Here is a 23,760-nt window from a genome sequence, read left to right as displayed (position 1 = left end):
GCTCAAGAAATTCTGAGTCTCAGAAGTTTTCTCAGGAAACCAAATGATAGTAGAATTTGTGTTTGAGCATAATTGAATTGAATTTGTGTCTGAGTACAAGTATTACAGGGCCGTTGCTTACTAGGATAGCTATCCTTTGTATATTCATTTGAAATATGAACATCTAGTTGTTCACATGAAATCTTACCCACAAGTTTATTATATAAAATGTGGAGCCAGAGTTATTCAAAGGCTCAGGCACCATGCATTCATTCTCACACATATGAATTCAAGAGCGCTCCAGGCTCCACCCTTGGAAGCTCAGGGTATGGGAATGGGTTAAAATGGGAGATAATCACTGTCGTCATGGAGCTTACTTTTTTTGGGTGGGGGGGATACTGGGGATTGAACTCAGGATTGAACCCTAAACCACTGAGCCACATTGCCAGCCCTATTTTATATTTTATTTAGAGACAGGGTCTACTGAGTTGTTCAACACCTCACTTTTGATGCAGCTGGCTTTGAACTCAATATCCTCCTGCCTTAACCTCCCGAGCTTCTGCTGGGATTACAGGCATGCACCACTGTACCTGGCTGAACTCACATTTTAATGGGTAGAAAGTTCTGAGTAAGCCATTTTAGAATAATCATAGTAGTTAACACATATTGGGTGCTTATTTTGTGCCAAGGATTCCCTCAAGCTCTTTTGCATTTAGTAACCCATTTAGTTTACAATAAAACTTTGCAATATAGAGACAATTTTCCCCAATTTTAAGGGACATAAACTGAGACAGGGAGGAAAAAAAAAACTTGCCCAAGGTCATATAACTTATAAGTGACACACCAGAAATCAAACATGGACAGTTTGACTGCTCCACAATCTGTGGCTTACCACCTTTTTGTGTTGATTCATTATGGACTATGTCCAGGGTTACAAGTGCTAGGACATCAGTAAATGTGTATAAGTAGAAGTACCAGGGCTAGGCATGGCCCTAGACTGCTAGTTCTCTAGCTGATCTTTCTGTATAGACACATGTTTTTTTTGTTGTTGTTGTTGATGTTTTGTTTTTGTGTGTGTGTTGTTGCTTTTGTTTTTTATCAGGCAGACCCTAGGAAAAAAAAGGATTAAAAAAATGTTTTGAATCCTTTAGCCTGTTCCTTTGGTATGAGGATTGTTCCTTGAGAACATTGAGTTAGTGTGTTGGGTTGCAGTTCTTTCATTTTATTGTTATGTTATTCAATCCTCTTTCTGATGGTCAGAAAGAGTCTTTAAAGCATAACCCTTACCCTATACTGTCATTTTTCATAACTTCTGATAGAAGAAACCACCAGGAGGTGAAAAACTTCTTAGTGTTCTTCTCCAGTAAGATGTACATTTTGATCTACTCCTTCCCCTCTTTGGTGTTCACGACCCCATCTGATGATAAGTTAAAGTTTTATGGAAGCTAGCTCATACCTATGGGTTGAATGGGAATATTGAAATTATTCTAGCCACAAAATGTTCTCAAAGCTTTAAAAAGTTTGCCATTTTCTTCATGGGTAAGAATATAAACCTTACAGCATAAGTCTTTAAGTAATGTTCTCTATAATTTTCCAAGGAAAGTGAAAATAGAGGTTTTGCTCTAGTCATTCAAGCCTTTGAGTGGATATAGATGCTATTAGACTTTTGAGTGAATGGTTTGTTGCTTTGTTTTCAGGTTTGGGCATTTGTCCAGAAGGGTCAACTCGTTGCTAAGATTGTGTTTGTCTCTCCCCAACAGGGCTGCTTAACAACACCCAACTCCCCATCAGTGCACTCGCGTTCCCTCACGCTGGGTCCATCCCTCTCCCTGAGCAACATCTCTGGGGTGTCTGTGAAGTCGGAGATGAAGAAGCGCAGAGCTCCTCCTCCTCCAAGGGCAGGGCCACCGGTTCAAGACAAGACATCTGAAAAGGTAGGGCAGTTAGTGTGGTTGACTGTCACCATCAGAGCCACTTCAGTGACCCAGTTGACTCTCAGTATCTCCTTGGAAACACTTCATATTTGTAGCTTTAGCAAGCAGAGTGTTCAGGGCGAACATTTGAGCTTTATTTAGACATAAAGGTGAGATACCACTCTCCTTCAGTTATTGAAGGCAGGAACTATTTTGGAGCCTTGAGTAATTAAAGATCTATGCCTGTTGATGAACATATATTTTATTTTCACAGTGAAATTTTGAGGGCATCAGTGTGACTGCTCAATGAGAAATGTGCACAGATAAAAAGGTGCCTTTAGGAATCTGAAGCTTGTAAAAGAGATATAATAGTGATGCCCCAAATAATTTAGGTTCACAGAAAGCTGAGGATATTTTTGCCTATCAAGTTGCTGTCAGTATCATATGAAATTAATTTTGTGAGGCCTGGTATTTAAGAAGCTTTCTTTTTGATGTTTATTTCTAGAGCAATTTAATGCCTAGGTACTGATGGGGAAAGCCTTGTCTTCAGCAGCTGAGTTCCTTCCCTGAGGTTTTCATTCAGCTATCTTTCCTTCAGCTTCCTGCTGATGCTAGGATATATTATTTGAACTATAAACCCTCCCTTTCCAAAGGTAGGGCATTATTTGACAGTGCAATCAAACCGTGGTTTCACTTTCCACAGTTTCAGTTACCTGTGGTCAACCACATCCATAAATATTAAATGGAAAATTTCAGAAGCAATTTATAAATTTTAAGTTGCATGCTCTTTGGAGTAGCATAGCAGAGCTCATGCAGTTACATTCTGTCTTGATTCGGACATGATTCATCCCTTTGTCCAGGGTATTCCTGTATTCATACTGTATATGCTACCTGCCCGTTAGTAACAGTAGCTGTGTCAGGATTGACTGTCACTGTTGTGTTCAAGTAACTCTTTTATTACTTAATAATGACCCCAAACTGCAAAGACAGCAATGCTGGCAGTTAGTATATGCTAAAGAGAAGCTGAAAAGTCCTTCCTTTAATTGAAAAGGTGAAATTTCATCATAGGAAAACACATAATGTATATTGAGGTTGATACTGTCTGAGGTTCCAGGCATCTACTAGGGGGTCTAGCCCTTCCTTCACACATAAGGGAGGACAATAGCAACTTCTCTTTTCTTAGCTTAGAATGTGACACCATAACAAATGTGACACCGTAACAAAACCTAAAGTTTTTATTTTTCTCAACCTGTCCTCATTTGGGTGAAGTGTGGCAGAGACCACATCCAGGGACAGGAAGGCTGGACTTGTGCTTTAAACTCTTGAGAAGCAAAATTTCTCAAGGCCGTCAAGATGTGAGGTAAAGATGCCTTGTTCTTCATTAGCAGAGCATGTTTCTGATGACCTGAATCCCCACTTTGTGGGCAGACAGAATGCCTTGCATTGCACACCATCACATGAGGCACACTGAAGGTCCACTCATTCTCTTTATGGACTTTATTTTCTGACTCCTGCCTGTTGTATCATAATACACAAGAGCATCATAGCATGGCTAATCTTTAGGTTTGGATACTGTTTTGCTTACTTATGAAGTGGTGTTTCCTTAAAATATACTTAGAAACTAAGTTTGTCCAAATTTGGTTAGGACTTGCAGTAGTAGATCTCAGTGACAGAGTTTTGACATCTTGCTTGATACCCTTATCAGTCTGGATGTGTATCCATCTATCTCCATCTTGCTTTGAAAGTCTATCTTCTGGTCATATTTCTTTATTCCTCCAGGAGTGTCTCTAACCTCATGTCTTAAAGACCCCCTATTCCCATATACAGACCTTTTATTCGTGTCCTTAGAAACCCATCTCAAAAGCCTGGAATGAAATACATTTTATGAGAAAATATTTTTATTTTCATATCTCAGACATTTTCTAATGCCAATCATTTATTTTTAGTTCTCCATGATATTGTAGCTATGTTTTGATAAAAGGAAATTTATTTAGAAATGGTACATCATTCTATTGTTCACTTGCATTATTAAATGATGGAAACAGAATATGAAGCTATTTCCTGTGATTGTCCACAGTGCATCTCTTTAATTTGCTTGGTTTAGATTCTGAACTTTCTCGTAACAAACAGACCATATCAACAACATGTTTTCAATTACCTACTCTTGGGGATGTCCTTTTGCTTTTGATTGGGACAGATACTTCTTTAGTAGTGAAAATTATGAATTCCAGGATCAATATTATGTAAGGATTCTTTTTCAATAAAAATTATACTTTCTTAATGAGATAGAATGTAGATATTGAGCCGCATTAGCATTTTAAAATTTTCTTCCATCTAAAGAAGATGTTGTGTATTTCTATTATTACTGCACTTATTCAGAGTAGGTAAAGCCTGCTTGAGTGGGAAAATGTACAGTAAGTAGAGAGTTGGGAATTCTGAATGAAAAATAAATAGTACTTTATGCTCTGTAGGATGAACAGAGTTCCCTCTGAGGCAGTAAAAGCTTTTTACTGAAATCTGTTTCATTTGGCACAGAATGAGTGGAGAAATTGGCTCATGGAAACCATCTCTTTTTTTAAGCATATGAATGGCATATGGATTAGATTTAAGTATTTGCTATGAACATGCTTGTTTTTTATTGAAAGGTATTTTGTTATTTACTAATTTCTGGGAAAGGAACCCAAAAATGTATTGTTGTTGTTGTTGGGGAAAAACGTCAATTCCTTCTTCATGAACTTCCTTCCATATAAAGATAAGATGTTTGTTTGGAAAACCTTATTTTTATGCAACTGTTACTAACTCTAATATCCTGAATAAGGAGAAAAGATTTATTTTCCAGTGCATTACTAGTTTAGAAGTATCAAGTCAATAGAAAAATTCAGTACTAACTTATTTAGGCCTTAAAGGTGGAATAATTTTAGGCATCTTCTGGTTCATCAGAAACTTTAAAAAAATGTAATTGACTGGGGATGTAGCTCAGTTGGTAGGGCACTTGCCTTGCATGCACAAGGCCCTGGGTTCAGTCTCCAGCACCACCTAAATAAATAAATAAATACAAATTTTAAAAGTGTAATTGTTATATCAGTATTGGCTGCCTTATGACATACTCATAATTTGATCATTAGTATTTGTTATTCCTAAAAGTATATTCTGAAGAGATTTCCCCAGAGGTGTGAGAATCTGGGAGATCAGTGTTGGTACCCATGTTTAAGCCTATCTGAGGAGCAATTAAGAAGATGGTGGGTAGGTGGTTGGGTAGAGGGCCACATTTTCTTTCAGGCTAGCATTAAGCTTCTCTTTTTGGCATTCCATTGCTCTGCCCTCTCCCTCTCAGCTAGAAATGACACATTGTTTACTTTACAGGCCATATGCTAGGTTAGTATTTCTCTAACTTGAATAGGTGGACACCAGGACCATGAAACACATTTCCATGCCCCATCCCCAATGTACTGATTCAATTGGTCTAGGAAGGACGGGAGAATTTTCATTTTAGCAAGTCCACAAGTGACTCACCTCAGCTGCCACTCTGGCCAACCCCATTTTGAGAACCACCACTCTACAGAATGCTATGTCCATTAGCTGCCTACCCAGAATTTTTACTAGTCAATGTATAGCTATGAAGAGATTCTGCAGCAGGAAAGTTGTCTGGATAAATCTATGCTGCAGAATAATAATTTTATAGAGTTGGCTTCATACATCACAAGTTCCACATCTGCAGATTCAACCAACCTCAATGAAAAATAATTAGGAAAAAAAATGCATCTGTCCTGAACATGTACAGATTTTTTTGTCATTATTTCTAAAAGATACACTGTTTACATAGCACTCACGATATATTAGGTATTATGAGGAATATAGAGATAACTGAAAGTATTCTGAAAATGTGAGTAGATTATATGTGCATAACACCACCGCCACTTTGTACAAAGGGCTTGAACATTTGCAGATTTTGGTATCCCGGATAGCCTAGAACCAGTTCCCTGAAGAAACCCAGGGATGAGTATCCAGTTTATCATAGAGGAACTGAGGCCTAAAGTTATATGCTTAAATATTTAAGTAGCTCTCACTTCTCTCTGGGACTGAAGGAGTATTCCTCTGCAGGGGACAAAGGCATTGTCTGTTGTGGGCAGGATTTTCCTTCATCTCATTTCTGAGGACCCACATTATCCTCCCTTGACCTTGCCCTGTGCTATAGTTGATTCCCTCCCAGAACATGGCCCTGCACAACTGCTGGGATTCCTGCGTGCTACACTTGCACTCTGGTCACTGCTCCTTATGCACATGCCTGGTGGGCATTCTATACTCATTCTCCAACACTGAGTCTCCTTCTCTGTACTTAAGAGCAATAAGCAGCATCGACAGGTGCCTGCTGTGGTAGTAAGATGTGGCCCTGGTTCTACTTCACTGAGTGCAGATCCCAACTCTGCTGTCACCGGAAATATGACCTAAGGTAAGATCACCCATGTACCTCATGTCGTGAGGATTGTAGTCAGTACAAAGGAGAAGGTGAGTGCTGGCCATGTACACTGAGGGACAGGAGCAGCCTCGTTCCTGAGCAGGAAGGGCTGAGTGAAGGGGTGAGGGCTCTATGGCCCAGGGCAGGATCCTGAGTCAACTAAATGGCAAAGTATATTTTAAAAATATTTAAAAAGGGACCAAATGTACAATTAAAAAATTATCAAGCCCCTGGAACAGACTCATTGTGTTAAATAACACCAGCATCTTTCCTTCCTTAGTGGTATCTTCCTTTCTTAGCCGCAAACTATGAACACTCCACTCAGTATTGCATACTTTCAGAGAACCAAGAGATGCAAGTTGCCCATCATATAAGTCTAAGTATCCTCTTTTTAAGGAGGATAGAATACTATCAAGTGATCCTTCCTGAAATGACTCCATTTATATAGTAAAGATTGAAATTAAACTGTAATTATTATCCTGGACTACTACATCTACATTTGTGTAAACACTGCATATCACAGTAGCTATTTTTCCCATATTTTTAAAAATTTATATCAGTTGATTAAAATAAGTAACTTGTAGAAATTTGCTAGACAGTGCTATGCTGTCTGGTTTTTGTTATCATTATCCACAAAGAGATAATAAGCAGCTATTTATTAATTTATTTAGTCAATAGTTATTATATACCTGTTTGTGCCAATATAAAAGTATAAATTCATTTTATTGTAATAAAAGTAATTCCTTTTGTTCTAAGTTATTTGAAATAGTGCATTTATTATATTTTACACCATAAAATTCCTACATGATCTAGGGTAAGATCACCCATGAGATAACATTTTTATGTTATCTCAGGTTTATTGCCTTAAGACTAAAGTAACTAGTGATATTGGCTTTCAAAATGAGAAATGATGGAGGCTGGTGTTATGATCAGATATTAGTATAACCCAATATGGAGTTTTCTATGAAAAAATTGCTTATGGATTCAATAAATATTTGTTGAACATCTGCTGTGCACAAGGCCCTGCCCCTGAAAGCATGAATTGATATTCATTAATATCACTGCAATATAAACACAGAAATGCAACATTTCCTACTATGAACATTTGGGATGATTCTCATAGGATACAAATTTAATTGAAAGCTACTTAAAACTCCATTTTCTAGATATAGTAACTTGAATATTATGGGAAATCATGAAACTCTGCTGAATGGACTCCCAGGATGCATTTCATCAAGAATGGAAGTGTCCATTTGATCATCCTTAAACTTAAAGTCTGTTTATGAAAGTGGAGTCACTCTGGTGTGCTCTTGTCACTGCTGTACAGAGAGGATGCACTGGTAGAGGGACAGCCTGGCAGCCCTTGTTCTGGGGAGTCCCCATAAGCCACCAAAGGCCACTTGGCCAGGAAGAGTATAGACTCCAGTGGCCATCCCCCTCCCCTCTTATTCTCTATTACTTTCTTTGGTTCAATTTTTCTTCTAGCCCCCTACCTGTCTCTAGTGAGGCAGAACATTTTTTACTGGTACATCTCCTGTATCTGACACTCTGTTTCTCCTATCAGTAAACATTTATTAATACACATATGTATGATTTATTTTTCAAACACACATTTAAAGATCATCCTTGCCATAGTTTGGATGTTTTTGTCCCTATAGGGATCTTTTCACCCAGAAGGAGATAGAATTAGGAGAAGGGACCTTTGGGAAGTGACTGGGTCATCAGGATGGTACTCTTGTGATGGGATTAGTGTCCTCATAAGAATAGACCCTGGAGAACTGTCTTCCCACTTCCACTATGTGAAGAAGGTGCCATCTGTGGACTGAGAAGTGAGCCCTCACCAGACATGAAGTTTGTGGGTGCTTTGATCTTGGGCTTCCATACATTTCTGCTGTTTGTAAACCTCCAAGCCTATATGGTATTTTGTTATTGTGGCCTGACAAATTAAGGCAATCTCTAAGTAAAAAATACTAATGTTGGGAATTTACATGCAAAAAGCTAAGAAATCCCTTTGCTTAAGAAACTAAGTATTCAAATAATATGGTATTGGATTTGGCCAATGCTTGGAATATTGGATTCTCACTACAGAAAAGAGCTGTCAGTAAGCCCCAGAAAGTTCCTTGGCAAAAATGGAGAATGATGTTATTGGCCTAAATGTGAGGAGGTGTAAGGGCAGCTTATATGGAAACAGGTAGGAGGGAAAAGCACACAGCAGAGTCACATTTGCATGCTGGGCAGACCTTGGCTGCTGCCCTGGGACAGGCCCCAGGGAATGACCAGCCCTTCAAAGATGCTCGTGACTCACTCACTGTTCCATCTCTCCTGAGGGAGGCAAGTGGCACGGGAAGGGTCACACACAGCCCCTTTTCCTTGAGCCTGCACAAGGCTGGAGGTAGGGTCCTGACAGCTGAGGGGAGGTGGGAAGAAGAGCCTGAATGGGCTGAAGGCCAGACACTTCCACTTGCTGTACAATTAACTGGGGCTTCTACTTTCTCATCTGTGGAGTGGGCATGATAACAGCTGCACGCCATTTGAAAATGAAGTGGGAGGGTACTTAATAGGAAGCCCTGGTAAGTCCTCCTCTCTTTCCTTTTGCTGCTTTCCTGCCACCTTAGCCTTTTTCCTTTCCTTTCTGGATGTTCGAGTCCTTCCATTCAGTTTTGCCTTCCAGTGCCTCTTAACATTATTTCTTTAAAATAGCATATACTCATTGAGTTTGAGTCCCACCTTTTATGCCATTTATAAAATGCTTCCACAGAAATCATTTGACATAACCTGGAAAGTTTCTTAATTATTATGTCCCTTCTTCCATTGAGTCAAGGAAACTGAGTCCCAGACCAGGCAAGCTCCAGTCTGAGACTTGCAGCCAAGGGCCTCTGAGCTGCTGGGCCCCTCAGGGTGTCTGCTGTCTTAGCCTGGGAGCCTGGACACTCCCTCCTCCACCTGCAAAAGCAGAGCAGCTGAATGAATCTGGCTTTAGGGCATGGGACACATTCCTGCTCAGACTTTGTATACAGATGTAAAAGTCTTAGGAAGAAGAAAGTATCTGTATCAAAATGGGGCTCTCTGTATACCCAGGGACCTGCCTTAGAAGGTGAATCTACCTCAAATTATACACACACTAGCTGTCAAGATACCCTTTCAGATGTGGCACAAGTGTTTCCACTTCCCCCAAGCTTACTTGAATAACTCAGTTTTATGTTCTGAAACATCTGGGGTGGGAGCAATGTTTCCTTTTCATTTTCTAGTGGCTGTATCCCCTGAAGGTCAGAAACAATGCACGTGTAGTGTTAGCCTTTGGTGCTTTGCCAGAGGATGGTAACTCAGCAACACATTGTCGCCCCACAAGAGTTGAGGGGGTCAGATCAGGCTTTTTACTCTGGCAGCTTCCACTGAAAAAGCACCTCCCCAAGTTCCACAAAACTCAGCCTTCAGGCAGGAAGGGAGGTCTCCCTCATGGCATCTTGCCCCCCTGCAGACCTTTTGACTTCTCTGTGTTTGTTTCTGTGATTTGGGGCGCCTATTGTGAAAGTTTCTGTCTTTGGAAAATTTGAAAGTCTGATTCTGAACAAACGGGAGGCCAAGTGCTCTCTCCCACAACAATGTCCCCCGCCCCACCCCCTGCTTTTTTGTCTAAAGCAAGATTCAGCAAGTGACTCTGTGCCCAAAGAAAATGCACTTTCCCCCACTGTCTTTCTTTCAGCAGAGGGCAGAGTCTTCTTGATTTGTTCCCTGGTATTTTGGTTTCCTTCAAGATAATAACAGAATTATTTCCTGAGGCAATTGCCATCCTCTGCTTTCTGGTTGTAGATGGCAGCATAACAAGCCCAGGAACTTGAGCATAATTTCTTTCAATGGCTGCTATCTCTCCCCATTGGCATGATGGGCTATTTCAAGGAATTGTGATGCTGAATGTGTTTTTTATTTGTGATTTTCTACTTCATTGTCTTTGTACTGATGACTCATATTGTTAGCTCATCTCAGAGTTCTCCTTAGCAGAGGTTTCTGGCATACCAACATGTAGTGGGGCCACCAGTGACAATGTTCTGTCAGATCTGCAGTCCATCCCCTGGCCCCATGTCCTTGAGCACACAGCCTGTCTTTGCCATTCACATGGCTCACTAACTTCCCAAACTGGGGCCATAGTTTGTTCCTTCTATGTCCCAGCCTCAAGCATAACACCTTGCACACAGTGGACCCTCAGTATGCATTTTATGAGCAGATAAATTACTTCAAAGATAAAACAGCTAAGAATACTCAGGTGCCATTGAGGTTATGATGAACGAATCACCCCTTTGGAGGGAGGTGTCAAGAAAACATCATGAAGGGTGCACCTTATTCCAGTCTGTGACTTGGCATGACATGCTGATATAACTGTAGGTGGGTGGAGGGAAATAGATGAGGCAGGGGAAGGGCAGAGGGTTCTATAAGCAGGGCCAATCTCACTGTGAAAGTGAGACAGCTTTCATAGCTATGCTTGTGCAGGCTGAGCCAGGGTCTCTCATGGCTTCCAGATCAGCCACTCCTATATTCCTTCCCAGGCTTTGGACTCTGCTTGAGAGTCAGCCCATCTCTAGATCCCACCCAGGTTCCCCAATTCAAGGCTGACCCTGGGGTCCTTTAGGTGGCAAGTGCAAGTATGGAGGTTCCCAGCTAACTGACTACATCAAAACTTAAAATAGCTCAGGTATTTGGTAGTGTTGGCAGCTACTTGAGGCTACAAAAGAGGTATAGGAGCCTTAGCTGCTCCTAATAAGAATGTGACTGATTATCAGATTCAGATGTAAATAGTCACAATCTATGAAGGCAGCTTATATCTATGCATTGGGGAAGTGGGTTTCTGAAAACTATTTTTAAGAGGAAAATAACTAAAAGCAGGCAAGAGGAGAATATTCTAGGAATTGAAGTCTGAAAATTATCATTTATTTTTAAAAATAACAGAAATTAGAATACAGATATCCTTTGGTCTCCACGGGGCATTGGCTTCAGGGCCCCTTTATGGATACCAACGTCTACAGATGCTTCAAGTCTCTTATATAAATGGCAATAGTGTGGTATTTGCGTATAACCTTTGCATATCCTGTATTATACTTTACATCATCTGTAGGTTACCTCTATAATACCTAATTCATACATGTGTTTTAATCATTTTTTTCATTGCAGTGACCAAAAGTCTCACAAGAACAGTCAGAGGTGTTATTTTTTTGGCTCATAGTTTCAGAGGTCTCAGCCCATAGATGGCCAACTTCATAGCTCTGGGCCCTTAGTGGGTCAGAACATCACAGTGGAAGACTGGGGAAGGAAAGCATCTCAGAACATGGCAACAAAGAAGCAGAGAGAACGCTGCTTGTTAGGGACAAAATATATACTCCAGGGATCCATCTCTAGCCACACCCTTCCTGCCTACATTTACCACCCAGTTAATCGATTCAAGTAGATTAATGCACCAATAAGGTTAAGGCTCTCATAACCCAATTATTTCACCTCTAAACTTTTTTGCATTGTCTCACATATGAGCTTTTGGAGGTCACCTCATATCTAAGCCATAACACAAGGTGAATTCTATGTAAATAGTTATTATACTGTATTGTTGCGGGAATAATGACAAGGAAAAAAATCTGTGCATGTTTAGAGCACAGTCATTTTTTCTTCTGAATATTTTTGATCTGTGATTCATAGAATTTGTGGATACAGAACCCACAGATATGGAGTGCACTGTATTTTAGCTGAAGAAACTAAAGATTCATTGGGATTTAGTAGCTACATTCAGATGTTTAAGTTCCTGTCCTGAGGGTTTCAGGGGATGGGCCTCATTGTATAATTCAGAGGACAGATTCAGAATAATTTGTTTGGGTCGCATATAGGAAAGGATTTTCTGACAGGAAGAGCTGGAGTGAGGAGCTACTAATATGTGGGCAAAATACGATGTGAAAGTGATGTTTAGTGTTGACTGATGGTCTCCTTTAATCCTCCCCATGTCCATACTAGATAGGGTTTTTGTCTTCATATGATGGGTGATAAGGCACAGAAGGGCCCAGTGACCTGCCCAAAGTAATGACAGCAATCTAAAGAGCAAAGCTGAAGCATTAGCTTAAGGAAAAACTCTGTAGAAACATCACAGTCTGAATTTTTACCAAATGTGATGACTCCCTTACCATTACCAAACTAAGTAAAATTAGTGTATATTAGTTTTCTCAGACTATTAGGGTGGTTTTTAAAACAGACATTTGTTTTCTCATGGTTCTGGAGGCTGGATGTCTAAGATCCAAGGTATAAGCAGGATTGGTTTCTCTGAGGTCTCTTTCCTGGTCTTGCTCTGTCCTCATGTGGCCTTTTTTTCTGTGCATGCCCATCCTTAGTGTCTCTTCCTCTTCTTATAAGGATACCAGTCATATTGAATTAGAGCCCATTGTAATGATTTCAGCTTAACTTAATTACTTCTTTAAAAGCCCTATCTTCAAACAGAGTGTTGGGTGTTGGAGTTCAGTGTATAAATTTTGGGAGGACACAATTCAGTCCATAAGTAAGAGGAAATTGAGTTTTTGTTTATATGCAAAGCAGTTTTCTTGATCAAAAGAAATTCTAGGAAGAATAAACCTTAATCCTTTAAAAGTTTTGGTATTTAGGTAGAGCAGACAGTTTATGCCTACAAAACACAAAGAATGGCCTTTGCCCTTGGAGATGGTGGCATGTGCAACAAAGAATGTCAGTGGCCAGACCCATGAGAATTTCCCAATAGTTTTTAGGATCTCACTCTTATCCCCATCCCCAGGAAACATCCATATTGGAAGGGCTATCTGCTATATGATCAGGGGTCAGAGACTATTCTGGGTGAAGATGTCCTTTCAAAGTCTTTCCCAGTAGGTGACATAAACATCATGGATAAAGTCCTAGAAAGAAGGAGTATCCATCCTGGCTGGTAGTGTTTTAATTGCTAAATCAATTGGAGAAACTAAATCAATGAAAGGTAATGGGTACCAAAATACATTTATGTGGGATTAATAAATTCTAGTGTTCTATAGCACTGTGGGGTGACTATAATTCACAACAACCTATTATATGTTCTGTGAAGAACTAGAAAATAGGAGCTTAAAGGCTCCAAACAGAAATAAATTATAAGGAGATAGAAATGCTAATTACCCTGATTAGATCATTATATTTGTATACATGTAATAACTACCAAGCTATACCCCACAAATATGTACAATTATTATATGTTAATTAGAAAGAAAAGGTCAAAACAAAACACCCCTGAAAGGCTGTTGTCAGATAGAAGTATGTTCACTAGCAGGACTTTTCCATGGCTGCTGGATGTAAAGTCCCCCTCATCCAGCTGGTCCCAGGGTGAAGGTTTCATGGCAAAAATAATTGCAATTACAGTGACTGAACAACAGTTCAGTCCTTGTGGTGTTCTCAGATACTATGTGAAGATCTTTATGTACATCATCTCATGTAACCTAATGTTTACACTTATGATGTCAGTGCAGTTGCTGTCTTCATTTTACACAATGAGGGCACTGAATTTAAAAAGATGAATTGGGGTCATTGTGCTGCTACCACACCTAGTAAGGGACACATTATAGGCTCATCTGACATCTTTCCTGCATGGAGCCATCTGCATTGATGCTGATCAGTTTAAAGAGAGTCCTGTGAATGTCAGTTGTTGAGTGGGGATCTTATAGGGTGAGTCTGGTCCTGCAGCCTCTGCCAGGGCTGATGTAAGTGAGGTGACAGCATGACACACAGCACACCATCTCAGTAAATGACTTCCAACTTCACCTTTTTAACATGGGGATTCTGACACAAAGAATGTTTGAAGCAGAGGAGCTTACTTGTTTATCCATCACTGACAGGAAAGACATGTGTTTTCTGTGCAAGGGTCAAAACTCACATATTAAATACAGTTATACAAATCCTGATGGAAGAATTTCTTCTTGCTTCAATATTAACAGCTCGCTAGATTGTGGGAATGGCGGATATTAGGGATTGGACCCAGGGACACTTTACTTTTGAGCAACATCCCCACCCTTTTGTATGTTTTGTTATTAGACAGGGTATTGCTATCTTGCCTAGGACCTTACTAAGTTACTGAGGCTGGCATTGAACTTGCAATCCTCCTGCCTCAGCCTTCTGTTTTGTTGGGATTACAGGCATGTGCCAATGTCCTTGGCTCAATAAATTTTTTAATAGGCTGGTTTTTTACTGCTGTCAGTGCATGGAGCTCTTTCTCAATAGTCCATTCTGTTTGTTCTGAAGGTAAAAAAAATATAGTTAGAACATCTGGCAGAAATGGGATAAAATTGGATCACCTTCATACATGGTATTTTGTTAAACAACTGGCAAGAAATCCCTAAAAAACAAATGCCAAATGTCATCTTTGATATAAGGAGAGCAACTAAGAACAGAGCAGGGAGGAAGATCATGAGAAGAAGATTAACATTAAACAGGGATGAGAGGTGGGAGGGAAAGGGAGAGAGAAGAGATATTGCATGGAAATGGAAGGAGATCCTCATCGTTATACAAAATTACTTATAAGAGGAGCTGAAGGGAAAAGGGGAATAAAAAACAAGGGAGAGAAATGAAGTATAGTAGATGGGGTAGAGAGAGAAGATGGGAGGGGAGGGAAGGGGAGGGGGGATAGTAGAGGATAGGAAAGGCAGCAGAATACAACAGACACTAGTATGTAAAAACGTGGATGTGTAACCGATGTGATTCTGCAATCTGTATGGGGGAAAAATGGGAGTGCATAACCCACTTGAATCAAATGTATGAAATATGAGATGTCAAGAGCTATGTAATGTTTTGAACAACTAATAATAAAAAAAACTGGCAAGATATTGTAAGGGATATTAGGATCTTTTTCTATGAACACTGTTCTCTTGATGGAACTATTAAATAAATGAAGTAATTTCATCTGGCTTTCTAGTTCCAAAGATACGTAAACTCAACAAGTCTGAGACTCATATTAAACTCATATTAAAAGATATGAAGTACCAAAGTCAAATATGTTGTAAATAAATATACCTACCAAATATAACTTAAATGTGGATATCTGTCCATTCTCTGCCTTCTTTCTTTATTGGCTCCATCTAATGTCCAAAACTCAGTTTATATGCTCATATAGTTTATGAGACTTCACAAGTCTTGAGGGGATGAAGAATAAAGCAAATAGGATTCTTTTGGGTCTAGTCAAATAGTGTTTGGGTCTCCATTCTACAAATAATATTTGTGTCATGTAAACTATAAATGTTCCAAATATAAAGTATATCTGCCTTTTTAGTAAATAAACCAAACTAGCTCAAAACTATGTATTTGAATTTGTACCGATTTCTTTTGGAATAAACAGCCAAATAGAGGTTTTGTTTGTATTCTAAGCTGTGGAAACATAAACACAACATTTGTGACAGTATAGAACAATCATTTTAAAATGCTGGGGAAGAGGAGGTGCAGAGGAGTGTCTCTGTTGTTTGGGAGATGGTGAAGGTGAGGACGGCATTGTGTCCAGGGGCATGGGAGGAAATTGAGCTCTTTTCCAATACAAACATTCGTGAGAACCTGTGGCGTCTTGCCTCCCAGTGTAGAGCCTGTGAAAACAGGCCACGAGGGAAGTTCCTTGGTAGAAAAACAGGGCGGCTGATCCTGAGAGTGTGCTGTGGAAGGAAATGGCAGCTATTTTAGTTGCTTAGCATCTACCTTTTGTTTATGGATCATTTCCGCTCTGATACTTGTGGTTAAAGAAGCAAGTGTTGGTTTGAAGGAGATTAGATTCTTATCTATTTTTAGTTGTCACTAGAGTATGGCATTTTAGGGAGGACTTCTTTGATAAAATGAGAAGTGAGCTGGCTGCTTTCCTGCACATTGACATTTTCATGGCTTGGAGGGAATGGAAAGCTGGGCCTTGTGTTATAGAGTCACACTGTTTCAATGTTATTCTCATCCTCATACAACCTGTGCTGGCCGGATAATGTCCCTCTAACTTCGGAAGGTGTGTTTTAACACTTATTTCTCTGAAGTATGCTTTGACATTTGTAGAACTTTCCTGGGCAATGTGACCTCTGGTGATTTTAATTATATTTTAGGAAATAAGATGTGTTCAGGTGACTCTGAGACTTAGGAAACTACTTTCACATTTGGGTATTGTAAGCTGCAGACTTCATTCTGACATCTCACATGGCTCCAGAAAGATTGGGCAGCACTGATTTGCAGATGCTGTGCTTCTTTTATTGACTCACCTCTGGCTGAATCCAGACTGCCCCAACAGTATTGAGCATAGCCTTGCTTGTTGGATGTGGACAGGATACTGGGAGGACATAGGCTTTGCCTTGATTTGAATCCCAGTCTCCACTAACACTAACCTGTATAATCCTGAGGAAGTTACTTACCCTCGAAGAGCCCCAGATTATAGGGGCTCTTAGAACTTTTAGTCTCTGTTGCCAGCATCCCCTAACATGACCCCCAATAGTTCATATTCTCATCTTGAGTGCACTGTGATTTTCAGCTTGTTTCTATCTATAGAATATAGAAAAGGTGTTTGAATCTCTTGCCCTTGATGACATTTTTTAAAATATTTTTTTTAGTTGTAGATGGACACAGTATTTTTACTTATTTTATTTTTTATGTGGTGCTGAGGATTGAATTCAGGGCCTCACATGTGCGAGGCAAGCACTCTACCACTGAACTACAACCCTAGCCCCACTTGGTGACAGTTTATTTTATAGGTTCTACCTTAACAGACTGGAGGGAGACTCCTTCTGCTGACCTCAGAGAATCAAGCTGTCATATTATTAACTTTGAAAAGGGCCATGTGTGAGGAAAATTCAGGTGGCCTCTAGGACCTGAGGAAGCCTTCAGTCCATAGTTGGTAAAATGCCAGGACCCTTGTCCTACAGCTGCAAGGAAAGGAATTCTTCCAACAATCTCAATGAGCTTTCCCAGTCGAACTTCCAGATAGGAGTGCATCCCAACTCATACATGACTATAGCCCTGTGAGACCTTTAGCAGAGGCCTTAGATCAGCTGTGCCTGGATTCCTGACCCAGAAAATTATGAGATAATGGGTGTATGTGTGCACACGCACACATATGTGCACGTGCATTTAAACTACTGAGTTTATGCTAATTTGTTATGCATCATTAGAAAGTTAATACAGTACTCACTGAATTATATGTAGACTCAAGAAAATAATTCATGGTCCCAATTCTTCTGGCTTGAAAATTCAGAGACAGAATTCAGGAGAACCATCAGCCTGTGGAAAGGGAGAAAATACTAAAAAGAAGAGAGTCAGGTTCATAAATTCTTTAGCTAAATTCTGCCCAGATTAGTGGCTAATCCTTGAATCTTACATGAAAGGGACAGGCTTTAAGCAGTCAAGCTAAGGACAGGAGAGTTAAACTGTTTAGCCAACCAAGAAGTAGTATTTTAAGTGTGAAACCAACCAGCTAACTGCCTGCGAACAAAAAAAGAATTACCAGCTCACATTTACGGCAAGGCTACTGTCAAAAAAAAGAGAAGAAAAGAAAAGGAAATATTCTTTACTTTTCAGAATATAAGAGAAACTAGCATCTCCTAAGGATAATATTCACAGTGTCTAGGATACAAGGCAAAACACAAAGAAGCATCAAAATGTGAACCATTTCCAAGGAAAATGACAGTCACCAAAAATTAACCTTTGGATGACCTTACTATAGCTTGTAACTATGGTTAATGACAGAGTAGAAAATTATTTTATAATAAAGGAAAAAAGAGAAAAATCTCAGAATTAATAAGAACTACAAAAAAGATTCTAAAATGGAAAAGCATAATATTTTATATAAAAATTTCATGGGTAAATTTAATAATAGTATGTAGGCAGTGAAGTTGAAAATAGATCAAAATTAAAATCTTCAATTATGAGAAGAGATAAAAAAAAAAAAAAAACAACTATTAAACCCCAAAGACCTATGGAGCATTACCTAAAGGCTTGGTAGTTGTCAGTAGAGTCCCAGAAGAAGACAAGAAAAAAATACTTGAAGAAACAAAGGCAAAAATTTTCAAAGATTTTGTGAAACAATTTATATGTTCAAAAGTTTAATAAATCCAAACAAAAACGAATAAAGGAAAACTATGCCACCAAGATACATTACAGTGAAATTGCTTAAAAGCATACGTAATGAAAAAATCTTATAAACAACCAGAGAAAGTTATAAATTATACAGAGTACGAACATTTAAAAAACTGTTTCCATCGGAAACAACTGAAGGCAGAAGGCAGTGAAAAACTTTCAGGTGCTAAAGTATCCCAACAACCATAGATTCAGAAATCTATATCCAGCAAAAATGTCCTTCATGGTGAAGGCAAAATAAAGACATTTTCAGATAAAAGAAAAATAATCCATCGCTATCAGATCTCCACAAAAGAAATATAAACAGGGAACTTTCAGGTGGAAAGCACAGTATAGTAGGTGGATAATTGGACTCTCGGAAAGAAATGGAGAGCATTCTAAAGGTAAATCATATTCTGGGTAAACATAAAAGATTAGTTCTCCTCTTCATTTCTTCTATAAATGTTTGCTTAAAAAAGATTACAATATTTCCTTTGGGATTTAAAACATATGTAAACGTAATATATATGACAATTATTGCACAGAGCATGGAGAGACCTGCGTGATAGCCATGTGTCCATGTCTTGATATGGAGTGTTGTAATTAATCTTAGTGGACTGTAGAAGTTGAACAATCTTCAGAGCAGTCATTAGATAAAATAATGAGAAGAGTCACAACTTAAAAAAAAAAGTGAATAATTTTTTTTAAAATACAAAGGCAAAATGGGAGCAAAGGAACAAAATAAATAAATAAAACAAGCAGAAAACAATAAAATAGTACCTAAATACACCCATACTAATAAGTATATTTCTTGTTAGCAATCTAAATACTCCACCTAAAAAAAAGAGATTGTCAGAATGCATAAAATGTTATTAGAAACCTGTTTTAAATAAAAGACATGGAGATTAGTTAAAAATGAATGGGTAGAAAAAGAAACTAGATAAACCATACATGTAGGAAGACTGACATGGCTATATGGATAGCATATAAAATATACTTTAAGAAAGAGTGTTATCAGATTTCAGAATGGAAAAGGTGCAGGTGGTATTTCCAGGGGCTGACTCATTGCTCTCTCCAGAAACTCAGCACTTCTCCATTCAAGAAATTATTAAGTTGTTCAGACTGTAAGCAGAGAAGTGGTTTTCCTAGACGCTTCTCCTGGATTTGAGGTTGACAGATAAAATTGTAAGAAAAACTGGCAGTTTGACAAATGCTTATGTTTATGAAGTGGGCCCTTGGCCAGGGAGAATTGAAGGATTCATTTTCCATGCCAATGTTGCCAAGCTTCATTGAAAAGGACACTCTAGAGCCCTGAAATCCAGAGTATACAAAGAACTCAAAAAATTAAACAATAAGATAACAAATAACCCAATCAACAAATGGGCCAAGGACCTGAACAGACACTTCTCAGAGGAGGACATACAATCAATCAACAAGTACATGAAAAAATGCTCACCATCTCTAGCAGTCAGAGAAATACAAATCAAAACCACCCTAAGATACCATCTCACTCCAGTAAGATTGGCAGCCATTCTGAAGTCAAACAACAACAAGTGCTCGTGAGGATGTGGGGAAAAGGGTACTCTTGTACATTGCTGGTGGGACTGCAAATTGGTGAGGCCAATTTGGAAAGCAGTGTGGAGATTCCTGGGAAAGTTGGGAATGGAACCACCATTTGACCCAGCTATTGCCCTTCTCGGTCTATTCCCTGAAGACCTTAAAAGAGTGCACTACAGGGATACTGCCACATCGATGTTCATAGCAGCACAATTCACAATAGCTAGACTGTGGAACCAACCCAGATGCCCTTCAGTAGATGAATGGATAAAAAAATGTGGCATTTATACACAATGGAGTATTACGCAGCACTAAAAAATTACAAAATCATGGAATTTGCAGGGAAATGGATGGCATTAGAGCAGATTATGCTAAGTGAAGCTAGCCAATCCCTAAAGAACAAATGCCAAATGTCTTCTTTGATATAATGAGAGCAACTAAGAACAGAGCAGGGAGGAAGAGCAGGAGGAAAAGATTAACATTAAACAGAGACATGAGGTGGGAGGGAAAGGGAGAGAAAAGGGAAATTGCGTGGAAATGGAAGGAGACCCTCATTGTTATACAAAATTACATATAAGAGGCTGTGAGAGGAATGGGTAAAAAAAATAAAGAGAGAAATGAATTACAGTAGATGGGGTAGAGAGAGAAGATGGGAGGGGAGGGGAGGGGAGGGGGGATAGTAGAGGATAGGAAAGGTAGCAGAATACAACAATTACTAATATGGCATTATGTAAAAATGTGGATGTGTAACCGATGTGATTCTGCAATCTGTATTTGGGGTAAAAATGGGAGTTCATAACCCACTTGAATCTAATGTATGAAATATGATATGTCAAGAGCTTTGTAATGTTTTGAACAACCAATAAAAAATAAATTAAAAAAAAGAAAAGGACACTCTACTTGTTCCTGGACTGCAGATGCTTTTCGATGCAGCACCCAGAAAACTGAGATATGTCCACAGAAATATGTTGACATTTAAGACAGAAAAGATGTTTTCAGAGTAGTAAAAGACAGTGTGTGGGGGGGTGATCTTCCAAGTGTACACATTTTTGGAAATCTAAGTTTAATTGTGTGAATGCCCACTAATGCTCAAGTGGCTTGAAAATATTTCTTGCAAAGATGGTCTTTTATTATTGTAGAACTCAGATGACTTTGACTTTTCAAAAGGAAATGGCAAAGAAACTTACAGCTAGTACAAAAAGCAAAGGAATTGATAGAGGGAGAAATAGAAAAACTAACTGTCACACTGGAAAATGGCAAACTCAAATAGAATAGTGTTTCAGAACAGTTTATTATTATTAAACAAAATAATAATAATAATAATCAGTGAAGAGATAGAGGATCTGAATGATGCTAGCAACTTCCAGTTTGAATGAAATTCATAGACCAATATACGTAACAAGTACAAAATGTACCTTCTTTTTTGGTACAAATATGCTATGTTCATGAACAAAGCTCAGTACATTTAAAGGATTTAAATATATGAAGTATTAAATTAGATATCCACAGTAGTAACATGTCTAGGAAAACCCCAAACATTTAATAGCTAAAAACACTTCTAAATAACCCAAGCTAAAGAAGAAATTACAAAGCAAATTACAAACTATTTAAAACTGAATGGAAATGAAGATATAGCATGTTAAAATTTGTAGAATGCATCTACAGCAGTGCTGAGAGGGAAATTTATAATTTTAAATGCTATATTAGAACAGAAGAAAGGTTAAAAGTGTGTGATTCCACCTTGAGATAAAAAAGTAGAACAAAATAAAAACAAATTTATTACATGAAATGAACAAACTTATTGAACAATAGAACATATCAAAATTGACATAAGCTGAAACCAAAAAATATCTGAATTGCATGTTGAGTATTGTGGTGATAGCAATTGCAGTGAATATTTATCATTAATTCATTCAGCCAAATATTTTGAGTGCCTGTTATGTGCCAAAGAGGAGAGCTAAGATTATTCAAATGGAGGTGGTGTTGAGGTATAGAAAATAGAAAGTAAAGAAGCAGAGACATGTAATAGTAAATACTACCATGATAAAAGGAAACTCAATTGAAGGTATTATTAACAGTGATATAACAGTGTGGCAGATTTTATTAGAGATTTCCTTTCTGTGCCAAGAACTAAGTGCTTGGAATAAGTGGCCATGTGACACCCCCCAGGAGAGCCAATTCCAAGCAGAGGAACCCCACTACAAAGGCTAAAAATCAGGATAAACTTGGGTTCAAGGACTGGTGGACATGGTGTTTGACAGAAATTTTGCAGGTTTAGACTTTTCTTTTTTCTTTCTTTCTTTTCTTTTCTTTTATTTATTATTATTTTTTTTGCTAATTTTTTTTTTGCTACATGCTAGATGAAAAAAAAAGAAGGAAGGTGATTCTGGTTTTTTTCCTGTATTTGACCTCTTTTCTTTCACATCTTTGATTTAAAAGATCTTCACAAACATTTCTGTGACAAGAGGAGAACTTCATGAAAATATTTAAAACTTGTATATATCACTGATGCAGACCAGGTTATGGAAATTGTTTGTTAGGGCCATGGAATACTTAATGACATTGTCCACAGCTATATGACGTTGTCCACTGCTGTATGCATTTCCTTCAAATAGGAAAATGCATTAAAATTATACTGAGCCTTGCTGAGCATTTTCTTAATGCCTCCTTGTGAACAAATTATGGCACCGCATTAGTAGAAATAACATATGGTTCCTTTTTGAACTGCAATAACTATAATATAAGTTTTGTGTAGAACTCTCCAGTACTGTAATCTTATAGAAGTAATGTTAGTGTAGTTTTCTGACTAACTATGATTTATTTCATTATTTAATTTTTCTCCAAGTGTGAGGTTTTTGTTTTGGAAAATGCTCAATACAGAACACTATTTCTGGACTTGGAACACATGAGTACCAGCCTTCAGACCTTTATTATGTACATCACTGAGTGTTGGGAAGATCAGATAGAAAACCCCAGAAAATAGGCACATCTACCAATGTTGCTCTTTGCATTTTGTTTGTCCTACAACTGAAGAGGTCAAAGAGCAACATGTGTCTAGATTTAGGTCATATGGTAATATCTCAACCCTATCATGGGCTCTTAATTATTTTTAGACAATAAGTATAAAATATACGTCTTAGGTTATGCAGAGAAAAGCACACTGGATACCAACAAATTAAAGTTTATTTCATATTTGTAGTTAACTGAAACATTGCTAGTAAACTAGAATTGCTGAGAATAGCAAATAACACATTTTTGGTTTGGAAAAGAAATTACTTTGAATAATATTGAAAAGAACTGATTTCTTTATAAAGAACTCATTCAACCATAGAAAAAGTCTTGTTTCAAAATCTATTATTTTGGTAGATAGAACAACAACAAAAGAAACACAATATTCTTTATAGGTGGTGGTGGTGGTGGTGGTGGTGTGTGTGTGTTTCTGTTCAGCCTTCTATTTTGCTAAGGAACAAAAAAAATGGAGACACTTTGGCAACTTTGACTTAGGGATTGGGGTTAAAGTAAAAACTTCTCATCACTAAAAACTTTTTAACAAAATATGCTTTGTAACAGAGGATAGAATGTTATTGGAGAGAGATTAGACAAAATTAGGAGTGTGAGGATTGAAATCTACCAAATTTTGCTATGTCTATGTACGATAACACAATGAATCCTCTTTTATATATCATTATAATGCTAATTAAAATTAAAATAATAATAGAACAGAGTTCAGTAGAATAGAACAAGTAAATCAGGGGGAAGGAGGTGGGGAGAAAAAGG

At 38.3% G+C, this 23,760-nt stretch overlaps 1 protein-coding gene and 1 pseudogene across 8 annotated transcripts in view; both read left to right on the top strand.

Annotated features, from left to right (window-relative positions):
- Cobl (cordon-bleu WH2 repeat protein) overlaps positions 1 to 23,760 on the top strand; it is a 288,719-nt gene that overhangs the window by 154,863 nt on the left and 110,096 nt on the right. For all 8 annotated transcript variants that reach the window (XR_013089036.2, XM_076837019.2, XM_076836990.2 and 5 more), the window contains one exon: positions 1,740 to 1,913. Coding sequence is in view for 7 of the 8 variants with exons in the window: in XM_076837019.2 (XP_076693134.2) it covers positions 1,740 to 1,913 (174 nt within the window). In the remaining variant the exon portion in view is untranslated. The remainder of the gene's footprint in view (positions 1 to 1,739; positions 1,914 to 23,760) is intronic.
- Positions 19,453 to 21,258, top strand: LOC143411965 (dimethyladenosine transferase 1, mitochondrial pseudogene; annotated as a pseudogene).

The sequence above is a fragment of the Callospermophilus lateralis genome, chromosome 1 (genome assembly GCF_048772815.1).
Source record: "Callospermophilus lateralis isolate mCalLat2 chromosome 1, mCalLat2.hap1, whole genome shotgun sequence".
NCBI classification, from domain to species: domain Eukaryota; kingdom Metazoa; phylum Chordata; class Mammalia; order Rodentia; family Sciuridae; genus Callospermophilus; species Callospermophilus lateralis.
The sequence above is the reverse complement of the archived record's forward strand: the minus strand, read 5'-3'. Positions and strand labels throughout refer to the sequence as shown.